At 43.0% G+C, this 16,922-nt stretch overlaps 1 protein-coding gene across 2 annotated transcripts in view; it reads right to left on the reverse strand.

Annotated features, from left to right (window-relative positions):
- DAGLB (diacylglycerol lipase beta) overlaps nucleotides 1–16,922 on the reverse strand; it is a 49,235-nt gene that overhangs the window by 6,328 nt on the left and 25,985 nt on the right. Inside the window, exons 5-9 of one of the 2 annotated variants that reach the window (XM_038763651.1) lie at nucleotides 16,696–16,818; nucleotides 10,228–10,355; nucleotides 9,554–9,680; nucleotides 6,664–6,747; nucleotides 5,975–6,052 (exon numbers count right to left, since the gene is read on the reverse strand). In XM_038763651.1, the coding sequence (XP_038619579.1) occupies nucleotides 5,975–6,052; nucleotides 6,664–6,747; nucleotides 9,554–9,680; nucleotides 10,228–10,355; nucleotides 16,696–16,818 (540 nt within the window). The remainder of the gene's footprint in view (nucleotides 1–5,974; nucleotides 6,053–6,663; nucleotides 6,748–9,553; nucleotides 9,681–10,227; nucleotides 10,356–16,695; nucleotides 16,819–16,922) is intronic. The other variant, XM_038763652.1, reaches the window with a different exon arrangement.

Here is a 16,922-nt window from a genome sequence, read left to right on the forward strand (position 1 = left end):
CCCCCACACACGTGGGGATGGCTCCTTAGGGACAGCACAGACGGTCAGGCTAGTGCTAAGTCAGGCTGGCAAACGCCAATCCTCAGCCAACCCTATGCCGTGCTCTTCGGGGTCCTGGTACCCACGGAGGGCCTCTTTGGATGTCCTGCTGAAGAGTCTGGATAGCGGTGCCGGTAGTACTGCTAAGCGTGCTATTTCACACAAAGATGTCCGTGGGGGCTCGATGGGGCCGCCGGCGTGCAGGGCACAGGGACAGCTGCACACTGGCAAGGCAAGGGGCACACAGGACCCTCTTTCCCAGTCGAGCCAGGACCCTGACGGGCCCTCCTAAAATACCGTTAGTTATCGGGCCCCATTTCTGTCTCGGTTCCGGCCGGGTTTGGGATTTTCCACCTGGCAGACTTTAGGTGTCTTCCCCTATGGTCCCATTTTGTGTGCCCTAGGGGTCCCGGGGTCATTCTAAATGAATCTACTGGGCAACTACCTCAACCCTGCCATGGACCTTGGGAGTTCCCCTCCCCCCTGCCCTCCTCTGCCCAGCAGACTTCAGGATCCTAAGGCAATCATAGGTTGGCTTGGCTAAGGACATCTTGGCTAAGTCCTTTAACATCCCTGTGATTCAGTTCCTTCAAATGTAAAATGGGATTAAATACCTGGTCTCCCTCCTACTAAGACCGTGAGCCCCATGTGGGGCAAGGGACTATGTCCAACCTGATTAATTTGAATCTACCCGAGCACTCAGAATGATGCTTGACACATAGTATGCACTTAACAAATACCATACATACCAATAAGCATAAATGGGCCCGAAAGTCGGAAGTAGGGGTCCAAGGGGGCTAAATTATTTCTCCTGATGACTAGGCCCCAGTCTCAGATGCCTAACTCGGGGCTCCAGTCAAATGTCTTGGGGCTGAAAGCTGGGTAGCCAAGACTCAGCAGCCTCTGTAAGCCCTGAGTACAGGGCAGCTGACAGGTGGCTGGCTATAGGTTTTCACAGCAATACAAAGTCCCTCTACATGGTTCATGCAGACAGTATAATAACTTATCACTTAGAAGACTTTGAGTATTTCCTATCAGGCTCTTAAAAGACGAAAAAACAAATGAAAAAGGCTTCCTCATTCTGCAAAGGCAAATACGGTTTGCAAGCAAGTCTATCCTTCATGAAAAAGCTCCGCTAGAGTTCTGCTGGGAATTTAAAGCTGACAAAGCTAAACAGCTGGGCATGACATTTCACTGCAATCGGACTTAATCAACCTCGGAACCTGAAGCTGCATTGCATGCCAACAGATAGGCAGTGCCTCCTAGTCTGGGAAACCCAGTCTCCATGATTAACGGCTTCTGTTTCTTTGATTGTAATCAGTACAAATGAACATTAACATTTTGGGCTAATACAACTGCTAATCAAATAAAACAAATCCATACATGGGCAGGGAACATGTCTGCTAATTCTGCTGTATTCTCCCAAGTGCTTAATACAGTGCTCTGCACATAGTAAGCACTCAATAAATACGATTGATTGATTCAAGCACATATGGATTTGGTTTACTTGATTAACGGTAACGGTATACTCATTCAATTCATTCAATCATATTTATTAAGCGCTTCCTGTGTGCAGAGCACTGTACTAAGTGCTTGGGAGAGTACAATACAACAATAAACAGACATTCCCTGCCCACAAGTTTACAGTCTAGAGGCGGGAGAGACAGACATTAATAGAAATAAATTACAGACATGTACGTAAGTGCTGTGGGGCCGGGAAGTGGGAAGAACAAAGGGAGCAAGTCAGGGTGACGTACAGCACATATATATGTATATATGTTTGTACATATTTATTACTCTATCTTACTTGTACATATCTATTCTATTTATTTTATTTTGTTAGTATGTTTGGTTTTGTTCTCTGTCTCCCCCTTCTAGACTGTGAACCCACTGTTGGGGAGGGACTGTCTCTATATGTTCCCAACTTGTACTTCCCAAGCGCTTAGTACAGTGCTCTGCACACAGTAAGCGCTCAATAAATACGATTGATTGAGGCCTTCCCAGACTGAGCCCCTTCCTTCCTCTCCCCCTCGTCCCCCTCTCCATCCCCCCATCTTACCTCCTTCCCTTCCCCACAGCACCTGTATATACGTATATATGTTTGTACATTTTTGTTACTCTATTTATTTTACTTGTACATATCTATTCTATTTTATTTTGTTAGTATGTTTGGTTTTGTTCTCTGTCTCCCCCTTTTAGACTGCGAGCCCACTGCTGGGTAGGGACTGTCTCTATATGTTGCCAACTTGTACTTCCCAAGCGCTTAGTACAGTGCTCTGCACACAGTAAGCGCTCAAAAAAAAAGAAAGAAAGGAGTGGGAGAAAAGGAAAGGGGGGCTTAGTCAGGGAAGGCCTCTTGGAGGAAATGTGCCTTCAATAAGGCTTTGGGCTGGGGGGAGTAATTGTCTGTCAGATTTGAGGAAGGAGGGTATCCCAGCCAGAGGCAGAATGTGGGTGAGGGCTCGGCAGCGAGCTATACACCATATGCACATGACGAAATAGAAAAAGAATAGAGAAGTAGGTCTGCTGATGTCTATTCTGGTTTATTCTGCCTAAGAAACCTCTTTGAGGAATTCGCACTCAAGTTCCTGGCTCTTCACTGCTGATCACCAACTGTCATTCTTTTGCGGCAGGACAGTAGAGAAAGAATTTTCTTCCCAAATACAGGATTCACCTAAAAGTCACTCATTACGGGTAACTGACAATGTATTTTTATTCTTCCTCTAACCAGAGAACCCCATCCAGGGAACTTCCCTCCTTTGATAAACTAAAACAGAAGGATTTAGGATTTACTTGCCCCTTGCAGATATTCTTCATTCGATCAATAGAGATTATTACTCTATTTATTTATTTTACTTGTACATATCTATTCTATTTATTTTGTTAGTATGTTTGGTTTTGTTCTCTGTCTCCCCCTTTTAGACTGTGAGCCCACTGTTGGGTAGGGACTGTCTCTATATGTTGCCAACTTGTACTTCCCAAGCGCTTAGTACAGTGCTCTGCACACAGTAAGCGCTCAATATATACGATTGATTGATTGATTGATCAGTCATTCATTCAAGAGAACTTAATGAGAGCCTCACAGCTATGCTGGGTGGGGGACATATGAGGAGACTGAGCAACAGCAGGCTACCCAAACAGCCACTGTAATGGAGCTGAAACTGGGACACAAAGTATGGAGGGCAGAGGAAACATTTTAAGGAAACAGTAAAACAAAGCCTCAAACAAGGTCACATCCCCACAGAAAACCGCAAGTCAACTGCCAAGGCTAGGCCAGCACAACATACCATTCTCAAGTAAAGGAGTGACTCTTTTTGAACTAAAGCTTTACAAAAAAACTGGAAACAAGGAGACATAAGAGAAAATAACACCAGGCAGTGCAAATATTAAGCATGAACACACAAAGGGTACTCTTTTTGTTTGCTCAGCGTGACTGGGACCATAGGCCCCATAATGGTCTTTTCGGCCATTTACACATTCAAAAATGAATTTCATCATTAGTGGTGTCTTCTTCAACTATCAATCAATAGCATTTATTGAATGCTTACTGGGTGCAAAGCACTAAGTGCCTGGGAGAGTATAATACAACAGAATTAGCAGACATGTTCCCTGATCATAATAATCTTACAGCCTAGAGAATGGAAGCCAAGTGTTTATTATTGAGCACCTGCAGTGTGCAAAACATGGCACTGGGAGCTTGGGCAATTATAGTTTTAAAATAAAGTCCCTCCTTCAAAGAGCTTCCATTACTCATGGACACTACCTTCCCTGAGTGAATTCCTTCTGAGGAATTCCACTAGACTGAAAGCTCATCATGGGCAGGGAATATGCCCACTAACTCTGTTTTGTTACAATGTCTTATTAAGCACTGAATAAATACCACTTATTGACTGAGTCTGGGTGTTAGGTTTTCTAACTTAACTCCCTAAATCTACCCAGAGTCAACCTTGGGCAGAGGTAAAAATAAATCAGTGCTCTTGGAAAAAGGGTTCTGCTAAAAAAATGATTGCTGGTATGGGCAATCCAGTATCAATCATCTGGAAGCTTCAAGCCACTCTGTGGAAGCCAGGTTTCACAATGACCCGAGTGGGGCCCGCAAGGTTTAGTGAAGGGTGGTAGCCAAGGGCAAGTAGGCTCTCCAAAAATCATAGTAATAATAATAAAAAAAACCATGTGCCACGCATTGTACTAAGTACTATGGTAGATAACTTCTTATGGGCAGGCAATGTGTCTGTTTACTGTTGTACTCTCCCAAGTGCTTAGTACAGTGCTCTGCACACAGTAAGTGCTTAATAAATACAATTGAATGAATGAACAAATATGATTAAATGAATGAATGAATACAAGATGACCAGGACAAACACAGTCATTGTCTCCCTGGGGCTCACACTCTTACCTTTGTCTAGTCTGGTGTTTGCTCTCCTGCAGGGACCATTAATGATTTCACCTCCTCCCCTCTATAGCTGCCTTTGGTTTTCTGATGGTGTGCACTGTCTCCTCCGCCTGCAAGTTGGGCATGGGGGCTGGCAGAGGACATGGGGGAGGCACAAAGTAACTGCTCCAAAGAGGGTCTACCCCACCGAGGGGGACTGGAGGGGAGTATTTCTGGGAGGTGGGCTGGACTCCAGGGGTATACTGCTGTTTGAGGTGGGCAAGAGGGGTTGGCCCAGCCCTATAACCTTTGGTAGTACCCAAACTGCAGCTCCGTTTCCACATGGGAAGCAGATACCACGGCCCAGATCCCAGCCTGCAGAGAGCGGGGATGAGCCTCTCTCGGGGGACAGGAGGGCTTGGCGTGTGGGATGTCAGAGGTTTACAGGAAGAATTTTTTTTTAATTTTCACACCTGACCTTGTATATTTTCTCTGACCTTGAATCACAGCTCTGCTACTCTAAATTCTGCACCCTAACCCTTGAGAGAAAGAAATGAAGTATAAATTGAAATTTCCACAGCACCTACGCCAGAGGACAACATGGAAAATAGGAAACGTATGAAGTAGTTAATTCTTGTGATCCTGATCCTCAAGAAATTTTGCGGTTGCTACTAAGAAAATCCTCTTCCATCTCTCTCTCTCTGTAGAGATCTCTCGTTTCCAATTAAGCAAGGGCCCAACCCCTTCTCTAAGCATCTATCTATCCTGTTTGAACTTGGGACACTGTTTTTAGATAGGGCCCATTGCCACACTTTTCCTTTCCAAAATGGCATGCTCAGGGAAACCTGAACAATGGGGAGCTGAGGGAGAACTCAAAAGTGTCCCTTCCCAGCCACAGGTGCCCCCGCCACCCACCAAGAATCCTGCAGCCACTGTGAAATAGTGTACTGGACTAGAAATAGAACACCGTCTGACCAAGCAATGGCCTGTTTGCATTCATGTCAGTTAGGATGGGACTACTACCAAAGTGTTACATGTTGTGTTCATCTACTTCATCTAGTTCATCCTGAATATTTCCCTAAAAGAAAAGGAAAACTCCACTGAAGTCAAATTCAGTGACCTGGGAGAAAGGGGACAAGGGATGGGTTGGGAGAGTTAAGACTAGGGAGGCTATTCCCATGACGCCGAGAAGACATCAGGAACCAGAAGCCAGAGGCAAAAGGGACCCTGCCTGTCTGAGATCTTGATATCCAGGGGAACAGGAGTAAGACAGATGAAGTGAGACTATGAGTAGAAAATAACCCAGACATTGCCATGCTATTACTCAAGACTGGATTTGGGAAGAAGCGCTTTTGTTTGGAAAAGATAATATAACCAAACATTCCTGTTTTCACCACACCTAGCCAGAGCCCTTCTCAAAACAATACGGGGTCCCCACTTGAAACTGAAGGGTCCTGCCCCTTCAATTTTAAAAAAGGTTTCCTAGGTTTATTGGGGAGGTTGATCTTTCACAAACTGACACCTGGTATTTTTTTTTTTCTTAACAAAATACAATGCACTTACCTTATGTGCCATACAATCCTGCACGTCACATTCTAAATTCAGGGTTTCACTTTGTGCAGAGAGATCAGTAAGGATATCCTACAGAGAAAACACATTAAGAGTAATGAAGCAGCCATTCTGTGAGACCACAGGCTTCTACGAGTTTGTCTGCCTTTCACCACACTTCTTTACATTTAAGTGACAGTGTTTTCTGGAAGGGAACTAAGCCCTCAACCCCTCACAGGGAATAATCCACCTCAGGCAAAAAAACGATACCTGCCTCATCAGAACTGTGGTAGTACCTCCTCTTATTGATACTGGCTTTTACCATATCAATATTCTTGTCACCCCACAAGGAAAGGCAATTAGCTTGGCCTACTCTTCTTCCAGAAGGACCCATAAACATCCAATTTCTCATTTTTTTATTCACCAAAAGTTTTCCCCACTGTATTATGTTCTGTCTCTGATAACGAGAATAAAGCAGCCCCCCAACTGTGGCAGGAAAGGACTTTGTAGAGCAGTCAGTTTAGGGACCGTCTCTATATGTTGCCGATTTGTACTTCCCAAGTGCTTAGTACAGTGCTCTGCACACAGTAAGCGCTCAATAAATACTATTGAATGAATGAATGAATACAATTTCCCCTCCCTTTATCCAATCCCCATTCCAGAGACCCAGCAGAAGAGGACACCCTGCCAGACACACACTCTACCTGGAGTGACATGGTTCCTCTTATAGCTACCACAACAGTCTCTTTTCTGTGATCCAAAGCAACTAAAAAGGGAAGCTCAAACACCTGGGAGAAAAAAAGAAATAAGCACAGGAGCTGAGGATTAAAACCATGTTAATAATGAATCAATGGTACTTATTGAGCTCTGTATACAGAGCACCAGTCCAAGCGCTTGAGTGAGTACAGTGCAAAAAGAGCTGGTAGACACATTCCCTGCCCACAAGGAGCTGATGGTCTGGAGGGGAAGACAAGACATTACAATGAATTATGGCTATATATGTAAGTGCTATGGGGCTAAGGGGAGGGTAAATATCAAATGTTTAAAGGGTACAGATTCAAAAGCATAGGCAATGTAGAAGGGAGAGGGTGTAAGGGAAATGAGGGCTTAGTTGGGGAAGGCCTCTCGGAAGAGATGTGATTTTATTAATAAGGCTTTGAAGGTGGGGAGCATTGTGGTCTGGCATAGATAAAGGGGAGGGAGTTCCAGGCCAAATGGATGACATGGGCAAAGGGTTGGCAGAGAGAAAGACAAGATCAAGGTACAGTGAGTAAGTTGGTGCTAGAGGAACGAAGTATGTGAGCTGGGATGAAGTAGGAAATCAGCAATAAGGTAGGAGGGAATGAGCCGTCTGAATCCCTTGGTTTCTGTTTGATGCAGACATGGATGGGCAATCACTAGAGGTTCCTGAGGAGTGTGGAGATGTAGACCGAACAGCTTTTTTAGAAAAATGATCTAGGCAGCAAGCAGAGTGAAGAAAGCACTGGAGTAGGAAGAGAAAGGAAGCAGGGAATTCAGCAAGGAGGGTAATGCAGTAGTCAAGGCAGGATCTAAGTGTTTGGATCAGCATAGCGGTTATTTGGATGGAGAGAAAAGGGTGGATCTTAGCCATGTTTTGTTGGTACAACGGAGATTTGGTGCCAATGAATATATGGTTGAGTGACAGAGACAAGTCAAGAATAATGCCAAGGTTATGGGCTTGTGAGAGAGGGAAGACGGTGGGGAGAAAGTCATGAGGAGGACAGGATTTGGGCAGGAAGATTAGGAGTTCTGTTTTTGAGATGTTAGGTTTGAGGTCTCAATGGGACATCCAAGTAGAGATGTCCTGATGACAGCAGGAAATGCAAGACTGCAGAGAGGTAGATTTAGATGGTAGACATAGAGATAGTAGTTGAAATCATGGAAGGGAATAAGTTCTTCAAGAGAGTCAGTGTAAATGGAGAATAGACTGGAATCCAGAACTGGGCCTTGAGGGACTCTCACTGTTAGATGAGAGGCAGAGGAGAAGCCCGTGAAAGAGATTGAGAATTAGCGGCCAGAGTGATGGGGGAGAACCAGGAGAGGGCAATGGCAGTGAAGCCAAGGTTAGATAATGTTTCCAGTACAAGTTAGTGGTTCACAGTATTGAAGGCAGCTGAGTGGTCAAGGATTAGAATGGAGTAGAGGTTGTTGGATTTAGCAAGAAGGAGGTCACACAACTCAAGTTTCTCATAAATGAAACCCAAGGGAATCCTTTCTAAAATTACAATCTGGTCAGCAAGTAGCTCTTCCTTTAAAGAAAAAAAAAAATTAAATGTAGCTATTGCTCAAAGTGGGAGCATTTGGGCCATTTAAAGGTTATCTGCAAAGACACTAGTAGTATTCATTATTTTCCAATCCAGATGTATGAACCTAGATCATTATTATTAACAATAATAATTATTATGAGTAAGAAGGATAAAGACCTCCTCACATAAGGAGAGGGAAGGAAAAACATTTGAAAACCAGATACATATAAATTAATTTTAAAGTGCATTTTCAGAATGCTACTACATACCTTTCTTTCCATCACTATCATCCCAAGCTTCTTATTTATATTATATACTGTTTTGGGGGACTTTGGGAGTGAAAGACATAAAAAGTGGTATTCTATACGAAAAGTTATCTTTCATTTCCCCCGCTCTTTTTTAATACTGCCTGACCAAGTTCGCTTTCTGTATTACCTAGTTGACCCAACCCAGACTTGACTTTTCTGTGGGGAGCCCTCTAAGGAAATCACAGAATTCAGTGGCAATCACAAGTTCTGCAACAATGAAAAGGTCAAGAAAAAAAATTACAAAATGATGGGCTGCGCACTGTTGACCAAAAACGCCCCTCAAGTTCCCATTCTGTTGGTAGCTAGAAAAGCAAATTTACAAAGCAGACACAACTTCATACAACTAGGCACATGGTATCTAAATAATCAATCCTTGCCAAAGCTCATTTTTTTTGTTAAAAGCCTGAGACCAAAAATGGTACTTGGAGAGTCATTTGCTACATACAATTTGCATTTCAAAAATCATACAGAATACTTTTAAGGCTATTAACAACCCTCATGAGCATCAACTAGGTGCTCTAAAGGAGTCTTCAGTATTGCCTATAGCAAGTAACGATTTATAAAAAGTAAAAAAGAAGGCTGATATTGTCCTCCCTTCAACCAATGTACTTTCCACCTTTCTACTTAAATATTCCTTATTTGGAAAGTCTTAAACTCAGACTTTGAATGCTCTGAATCCTTGGAGAAAACTGCTTCTTAACACCGAAGGGGTTTTAGGGAAGCAGCGTGGCTTAGAGGAAAGAGCACGGGGTTAGGAGTCAGAGGTTCTAATCCTGCCTCTATCACTTGTCAGCTGTGTGACTTTGGGCAGGTCAGTTAACTTCTCTGTGCCTCACTTCCCTCACCTGTAAAATGGGGATTAAGACTGAGCCCAATGTGGGACAACCTGATTACCTTGTATCTACCCCAGCGCTTTTAGGACAGTGCTTGGCACATAGTAAGCACTTAAATACCATTATTATTATTAGGAAATTAGCCTATGTGTTGCCATCCATCAAACTGGGTTTCAAAGAGGGTACCTTGTCGTGAAAGCTGATGTGAATGAAGTCCCTGTACTGTAGCCCAGTGGTCTTCAAGATGGATCCAAAGTGACAGTTGAGGGAATCTCCCCCAATGAGCTCATATTCTGCAGTTCTGCTTCTGCAACTGAGGAACACAAGGAAGAAGTGAAACCCGTGAAATTCCTTTCCATGCAACCAAGTACACATCAATTCCTTGCCAGATGAAAACAAATTTATTTAGACCCCGGCACTCAATATTTTGGCTGGCAGATTAAGCACCCTTGTGATTTGACAGTTTTTGGAGAGGAAAACAACTGCTATGTAGTAATTGTAACTGTAGTAATAGCAGCATGCTGCTTCCATGCTGGAAGCAGCGTGGCCTGGTGGCAAGGGCACAGGCTTAGGAGTCAGAGGACACAGGTTCTAAAGCCAGCCCTGCCACCTGTCTGCTGTGTGACCTTGGGCAAGTCACTTCCTTCTTTGTGCCTCAGTTCCCTCATCTGGAAAATCAGGATTAACTCTGTGAGCCCCAAGTGGGACATGATTACCTTGTACCTACCCCAGTGCCTGGCATGTAGTAAGTGCTTAATACCATTATTATTATTATTAATTTAAAAGTGAAACAAATTCAATCACATAACCAAGCTTTAGCTGAAATTCAGAAATTCATTCCCCAGACAGTGCCAATTTACCAATCGCCACCAATCCTGCAGAATCCTGTAAAAGGGTTTGTATAAATGTAGAGGGGCCATCCATAGGCAGCTGCAGCAAACTGCATATAGTGATGACAGTTCTCCAGTTCGACGTCCAAATCCGTTTCCTGGGACAAAAAAATGAAAATACATCTCAGTGCAGCCTAGCGAGTGATACATCCACCCATCAAGATACTTCTCACTGGAATCTCATCTCTATTTATATCTATTTCCCCCATTATAGTGTATGCTCCTTGTGGGCAGGGAGTGGGTCCCTTCTTTGTTTTACCACTTTCCAAGCATAAGTACGAAGTGCTACACCTCACAGGCAGAGAAGCAGTGTGGTCTAATGGATAGAGCGTGGGCCTGGGAGCCAGAAGGACCTGGATTCTAATCCCAGCTCCTCCACTTGTCTGCTGCGTGACCTTGGACAAGTCACTTAACTTCTCTGCGCCTCAGTTACTTCATCTGTAAACTGGGGATTAAAACTGTGAGCCCTATGTGGGACAGGGACTGTGTCCAATCTAATTTGCTTCTATTCACCCCAGTGCTTAGTAGAATGCCTGGCACATAATACACACTTAACAAATGCTACAATTATTATTATTACTATAACTATGGGCACTCAGTGAATATGATTATTAGATTATTAGAGAAGTAGCGTGGCTCGGTGGGAAGAGCACGGGCTTTGGAGTCAGTGGTCGTGGGTTCAAATCCCGGCTCTGCCAATCGTCAGCTGTGTGACCCTGGGCAAGTCACTTAACTTCTCTGGGCCTCAGTTCCCTCATCTGTAAAATGGGGGTTGACTGTGAGCCCCCCGTGGGACAACCTGATCACCTTGTAACCCCCCAGCGCTTAGAACAGTGCTTTCCACATAGTAAGCGCTTAATAAATGCCATCATTATTATTATTATTATTATTATGATTACTTCTCTTACTCCTCATCCCTTAAGTTTCCTTCTTTCTTCCAGCTATTCACATTTTTATAGCAAATTTCCAATTGAAAACGATGACTCCAATTCTCCTAGTGCCTAGAGTTTCTCTCTGGTACTAAATTTGTCTCTTCATTAGGAACTGTAACTCTGTCAGACAACTAGAGGACTATTTAGCTAGAGTATTAACGCATAGTGCATACTACAGTTGCAGTAAGTGATGGCCTAATATTTCCACAGGGTTGATGGGTTAGGTACTGTGAGAGTTGGGATTAATATATTGTGGAGCTGAGTTATGGATATATGCATCAGTCTCAGATACAAATTAAAAGAGATACTTCTTTATTTGGAATCAATTAATTGTATTTATTGAGTGCTTACTGTGTGCAGTACACTGTACTAAACATTTTGGAAAGTAAAATACAACAAAGGTGATAGACAAGTTTCCTGCTACAGTGAGCTTGTAGTTTAGAGGAGAGACAGACATTAATAAACTACAAATATGTACATAAGTGCTACGGGGCTGAGAGAGAGGTGAATAAAGGGTGCAAATCAGAGAGCAAGGGCAGTGCAAAAGGGAGTAGGAGAAGAGGAAATGAGGGCTTAGTTGGGAAAGGCCTCTTGGAGGAGATGTGTTTTTAATAAGGCTCTGAAGGTGAGGAGATGAAGGGGGAAGCAGTTCCAGGCCAGAGGCAGGATGTGGGCAAGGGGTCAGTGATGAAATACAAGTCTCTAAGAAGTTATTACAAAGTCAGTACCATTTTCAGGTACTCTGTGAAATGAATTAGTGGCTTCTAGTCTGGAAGCAATGGAAAAACTGGCTGGTTTTCAAATTTCAGTCAATGAGTCCCACTCCTGCAAATGAATTCATGAGTCTACCTCCTTACCTCCTACTAGAGCCATATAAGACTTGCATCAATGTGACAATACGCAAGTACCCACAAGAGGAAGAACGCTCTGCTTTTGAGCAAAAATGAAGTTCAAGCTCCACCATAGTTTATAAAGCTATACCACGGATGGGGAAAATGGGGAATAATAGTTTAAATGAAGTCCCCACTGGTAAGAACTTAAATATGTGATTCTAGACTGTGAGCCTGTTGTTGGGTAGGGACCGTCTCTATATGTCACCAACTTGTACTTCCCAAGCGCTTAGTACAGTGCTCTGCACACAGTAAGCCCTCAATAAATATGATTGAATGAATGTGCCATTTTGCTGGGTTAGAACAAAGTCCATAAAGTCCAGAATTTCGAGTCTGATGGTGCCAACCGGTTGCTTGAAGGAACTGTATGACAGTCGCCTTCATCATCAACAGCACTTATTGAGCACCCTTCTGAGTGCTAATGAGCACTGCTCTGGGATCTAGTCCCAGACAGCCTGCTCTGGCTCTGCCATCCGTGGTAAAGATTTCTGCCTGAAGAACTGTTACAGTCCCTTACGCTGACACCCAGCAGGCACCCTAAAGAACAGGTAGCTAATGCGGTCAACAAAAAATGTATTTTAATGTCTGTCTCCCCTTCTAGACTGTAAGCTCCTTGTGGACAGGGAACATGACTACAATTCTGTTGCACTGTACTCTTCCCAACTCTTAGTACAGTGCTCTCCAGATAGTAAGCACTCAACACCACTGATTGATTACTTGAATAAATACCACTGATTCATTCATTCATTCGTAATTATTGAGCACTTACTGTGTGCAAAGCACTGTACTAAGCTCTTGGGAAAGTACAATATAGCAACAGAGAGAAAAAATCCCTGCCCACAATGAGCTCACAATCTAGAGGGGCAATCACTTTCTGTGTCCTGGTGCCACGGCACAGCACTGGCACTATGCTTTGGTTGAATCGGCTAAAAATGGGTCCTGCTCATAAACAACCTTTGAAAGTACTTCTCAATGGACTGCACTCCTGTGCACTCGGTGTCCCAGTGCCAACGGGATTGGCAAGGAAAGAAACAGTGACAGTGATGCAGCACAAACCACTGGCACTACAATCAATTATATCAATCCTGAAGTCTCAAGACAAAGGCTTTTCTGTCACTCTCAACAAAAGACTTCATTTCAAATGTATCGTGTAATCAAAGCCTTTTCCGAGATCCTTAAATACTTAATCCTTAGACTGTAAGATCGCTGTGGGAAGGGAATGTGTTTATTCTTATACTGTCCTCTCCCAAGTCTTAGTATAGTTCTCTGCACTAAGCGCTCAATAAATATGATTGACTGATCACATCCCATCACTAGGAAAGTGATGGGAGTGAATGTGGCTTAGTGGAAAGGATACGGGGCAAGGAATTGGGAGGCCCAGTTTCTAATCCCAATTAAGCTCCTTGTCTGCACATAATAGGCACTCAAATACCACTGACTGATTAAAGTGCTTCCTTTTGCTTGTTTGGAACTGATGTCCTTTAAGCTTCAGTGGCTGCCTCCTCATCCAGTTATCATGGAATTAAAGCAATTCAGAGCACGGGCTTTGGAGTCAGAGGTAATGGGTTTGAATCCCGACTCCCCCACATCTGCTGTGTGACCTTGGGCAAGTCACTTAACTTCTCTGAGACTCAGTTACCTCATCTGTAAAATGGGGATTAAGACTGTGAGCCCCCCATGGGACAACCTGATCACCTTGTATCCCCCACCCCCAGCGCTTAGAACCGTGCTCTGCGCTTAACAAATGCCACCATTATTATTACTATTATGATTTTGTAAAATTTTATCCATGTCCCCTCTGAACTTTTACTCAGAGGGCAAGTTACTTAACTGCTCAGTGCCTAAGTTTAATCATCTCTATAGTGGGGATAAAATACCCATTCTCCCTCTTTCAGACTGTGCAACCCAAGTAAGACAGGAACTATGCTTGATCTGATTATCTTCTGTCTACCCCAGAAATCAGCACAATGCTTGACAAAAGGTGCTTAATAAACACCATCATCATCACTGTATGCAGAGCCCAGACTTTGGGGAACAGTCAACGAAAATCAAAGATGCAGTCCCTGCCCTCAGCGCTTAGAACAGTGCTTTGCACACAGTACACACTTAACAAATACCATCATTATCTAATGGTCAAGGGATATACTAGCTAACAACTTCCCTCTCTAATAACCCATTCTGGACTTCTTGCCCATGATTTAACCAAAATCCTCCAAAACCTTCCCACAGCTACAAACACTACATCGTCTTGTGGCAACAAATTCCCCAGGCTTCACCTGCTGCCTAAGCTCATTATGCGCAGGAAACTTGTCTGCTAATTCTATTGTACTGTAGTCTCCCAAGTGCTTTGTACAGTGTTTTGCACATAGTAAGCCTCAATAAATACCACTGATTGATTAAAGAAGAGCTTCCTTTTGCTTATTTTGAACCAATGTCCTTTAAGCTTCAATGGCTGCCTCCTTATCCAGTTATCATGGAATTTAAGCAATTCCAGTTCTCATGATTTTGTAAAATTTTATTCACGTCCCCTCTGAGCTTTTGTCTTTCTAGACTGAAGACTCTTAAGTCACCTTGTCAGTCTAACTTCATAATAAAGGATCACCACTCTCCTGATTATCTTGGTTGCCCTTCTTTATTCCTTCTCCAAGTCTACTATGTCCTTTCTAATCGGAATTCCAGAAGTGGGTGATTTGTGCTTTTATATAGGCCACTAGCATTAGCTCTTAGAGGGTTGGTACTATGATTTTTTTTTTACTTCTTGGTATGTTTCTTAGTGCCTAGCACATGATCTACTCAGAGTACGTGCGCAATACATGCTGTTTGAAAAGGTGGGGCTTCACACATAATGCTGAGACCAACCACCCTCATTACAGTTCAAGTTAAACATGGACTCACTTGCAATACTGCCATAGTCTAGTAACGAGAAGCAGGAAAAGAACAAACTCCATAGCAGTTGACGAGTGAATACTACACTTCATTTCTTCCAATAGTGGTCTTTTTGTTTCTTGGTTTTTTTTTTTTTAAGTCTAATGCAATCACCCTGTTATTCCCCGGACTACACCAATAACTGCCCCGCTGTTTTCTGACCTTACAAAGGAAGCCACAGGTGGTAGGAAGGAGCAATGGGAAGAGGAGAAATGGTCTCTCTCCCAATCCCACTAACCAGCCTGAAGACTTTCCCTGAGACTTTCTGTATTTGAGACTTTCCCCCTTTTCCAACCTTTAGAAAGGAGACTTTCCTAAGAAGACCATGGAACCACATGGGATACCCAACAGGAAGCTGGACTACACTCAGGTGCTGTCGTGAGAAACTTCTATGGCAATACAGAACCAAAAGCAAAGTAGTACAGGTAATTCTAAACAAGGAAATACATTTCTGGGATAACTATGTGAACTGGAATTTGGGCTCTGCATCCTCCACATCAAATAGAAAGTTCTTCCCATTGGCTTTAAATCACTCGATCAGTTCTCCCTTTCCACCTCACCTTGTTCATCCCCTACTGCAACCCAATCTGCACACTTTGCTCCTCTAACACCAACCAACTCTTTTATACCTTGATTTCATCTGTCCCACCACCAACCCCTTACCCACATTTTTCATTGGGCCAGGAACTCCCTCACCTTTCCTATCCAACAGTCCACCACTCTCTCCACCTTCAAAACTCTCCCAAAATCACCTCTCCTCCAAGAGGCCTCCCCAGACTGAGCCCTTTATTTCCCCCATCTGCCCACCCCTCTATATCAACTTGGTTGTGTACCCCTTAAGCACTTTGATATTCATCCCACCCCATACTATTGTAAATATTCTTATATTCTACTATTTCCCCTATCCACAATCTATTTTAATGTTTATCTCCCCTTGTAGACTGTAAGCTGCTTGTGGGCACAGATCACATCTACTAACTCTGTTGTACTGTACTTTCCCAGGTGCTTAGTACAGTACACAGTAAGTACTCAATAAATGCCAGTGTTTAACTGAAGGACTAGAATATTAACATAGGGACAATTACCAAAGGCAAAAACTTGGGATGGTTGGACCACTATTCCACTACTGCATGAATCCCAAATTAATCAAAAGTTTTCTGAATATTATACAAAGCAAGGAAAACACATCAGAACAGAGAGGCAAAGACTAAATGATAAAACAGGCAAGGGTCATTTTCTGAAACATGGGTAATACCACAGAGGTATTTTAAATAAGAGGAATAGTAACAATCATTGTCCACAAAGAATGGATATAAGGGATAAGTTTCCTAGACATCTATCAGTTTCATGAATAGCTAATTCCTGATGATTCAAAGTAATGGGGAAATGCGTAGGCCTGAATTTCCAGAAACTGTAGGTAATCAGTAAAGAGGTTAAATAGGCTCTTATTCATAGAACTTATAAAAATTTCCTTGAGCTCTATATATTTGTATTATACATGACTTGTCATACATACTTCAAAAAAAGTGCAGTGCTTCATAAAATACGCAATTACCCTGCAAAGTATCACAGAATTCTTATCATTCAAAGAAAAATATCCTTATTCAAGGAAAAGTGCTTCTCATTAAACATTAACATTAATATTGTATCGATTACTGCCTACAAAGGCATTTTTTGCAGTGTAGACTTACCATCAAGGACATTGGGGAGTGACTAACTACTTCCTTGGGCTCCTGGCTACTTTTTATTTTGTCTTGCTGCTGATGAAGAAGACTTAAGCCTGCAGCTATGTCACTTGGCACAAGATCAGTGTCCTGCAAAAGAAAACAACAGACTTTCAAAATAAGCCTAGGGGGATCTGACTCCTTAAAATCCAACCCAACAGGCTCACAGCCATACCAACAGTTTATCTTACATG

This window comes from Tachyglossus aculeatus, chromosome 21 (assembly GCF_015852505.1).
Source record: "Tachyglossus aculeatus isolate mTacAcu1 chromosome 21, mTacAcu1.pri, whole genome shotgun sequence".
Taxonomy (NCBI): Eukaryota; Metazoa; Chordata; class Mammalia; order Monotremata; family Tachyglossidae; genus Tachyglossus; species Tachyglossus aculeatus.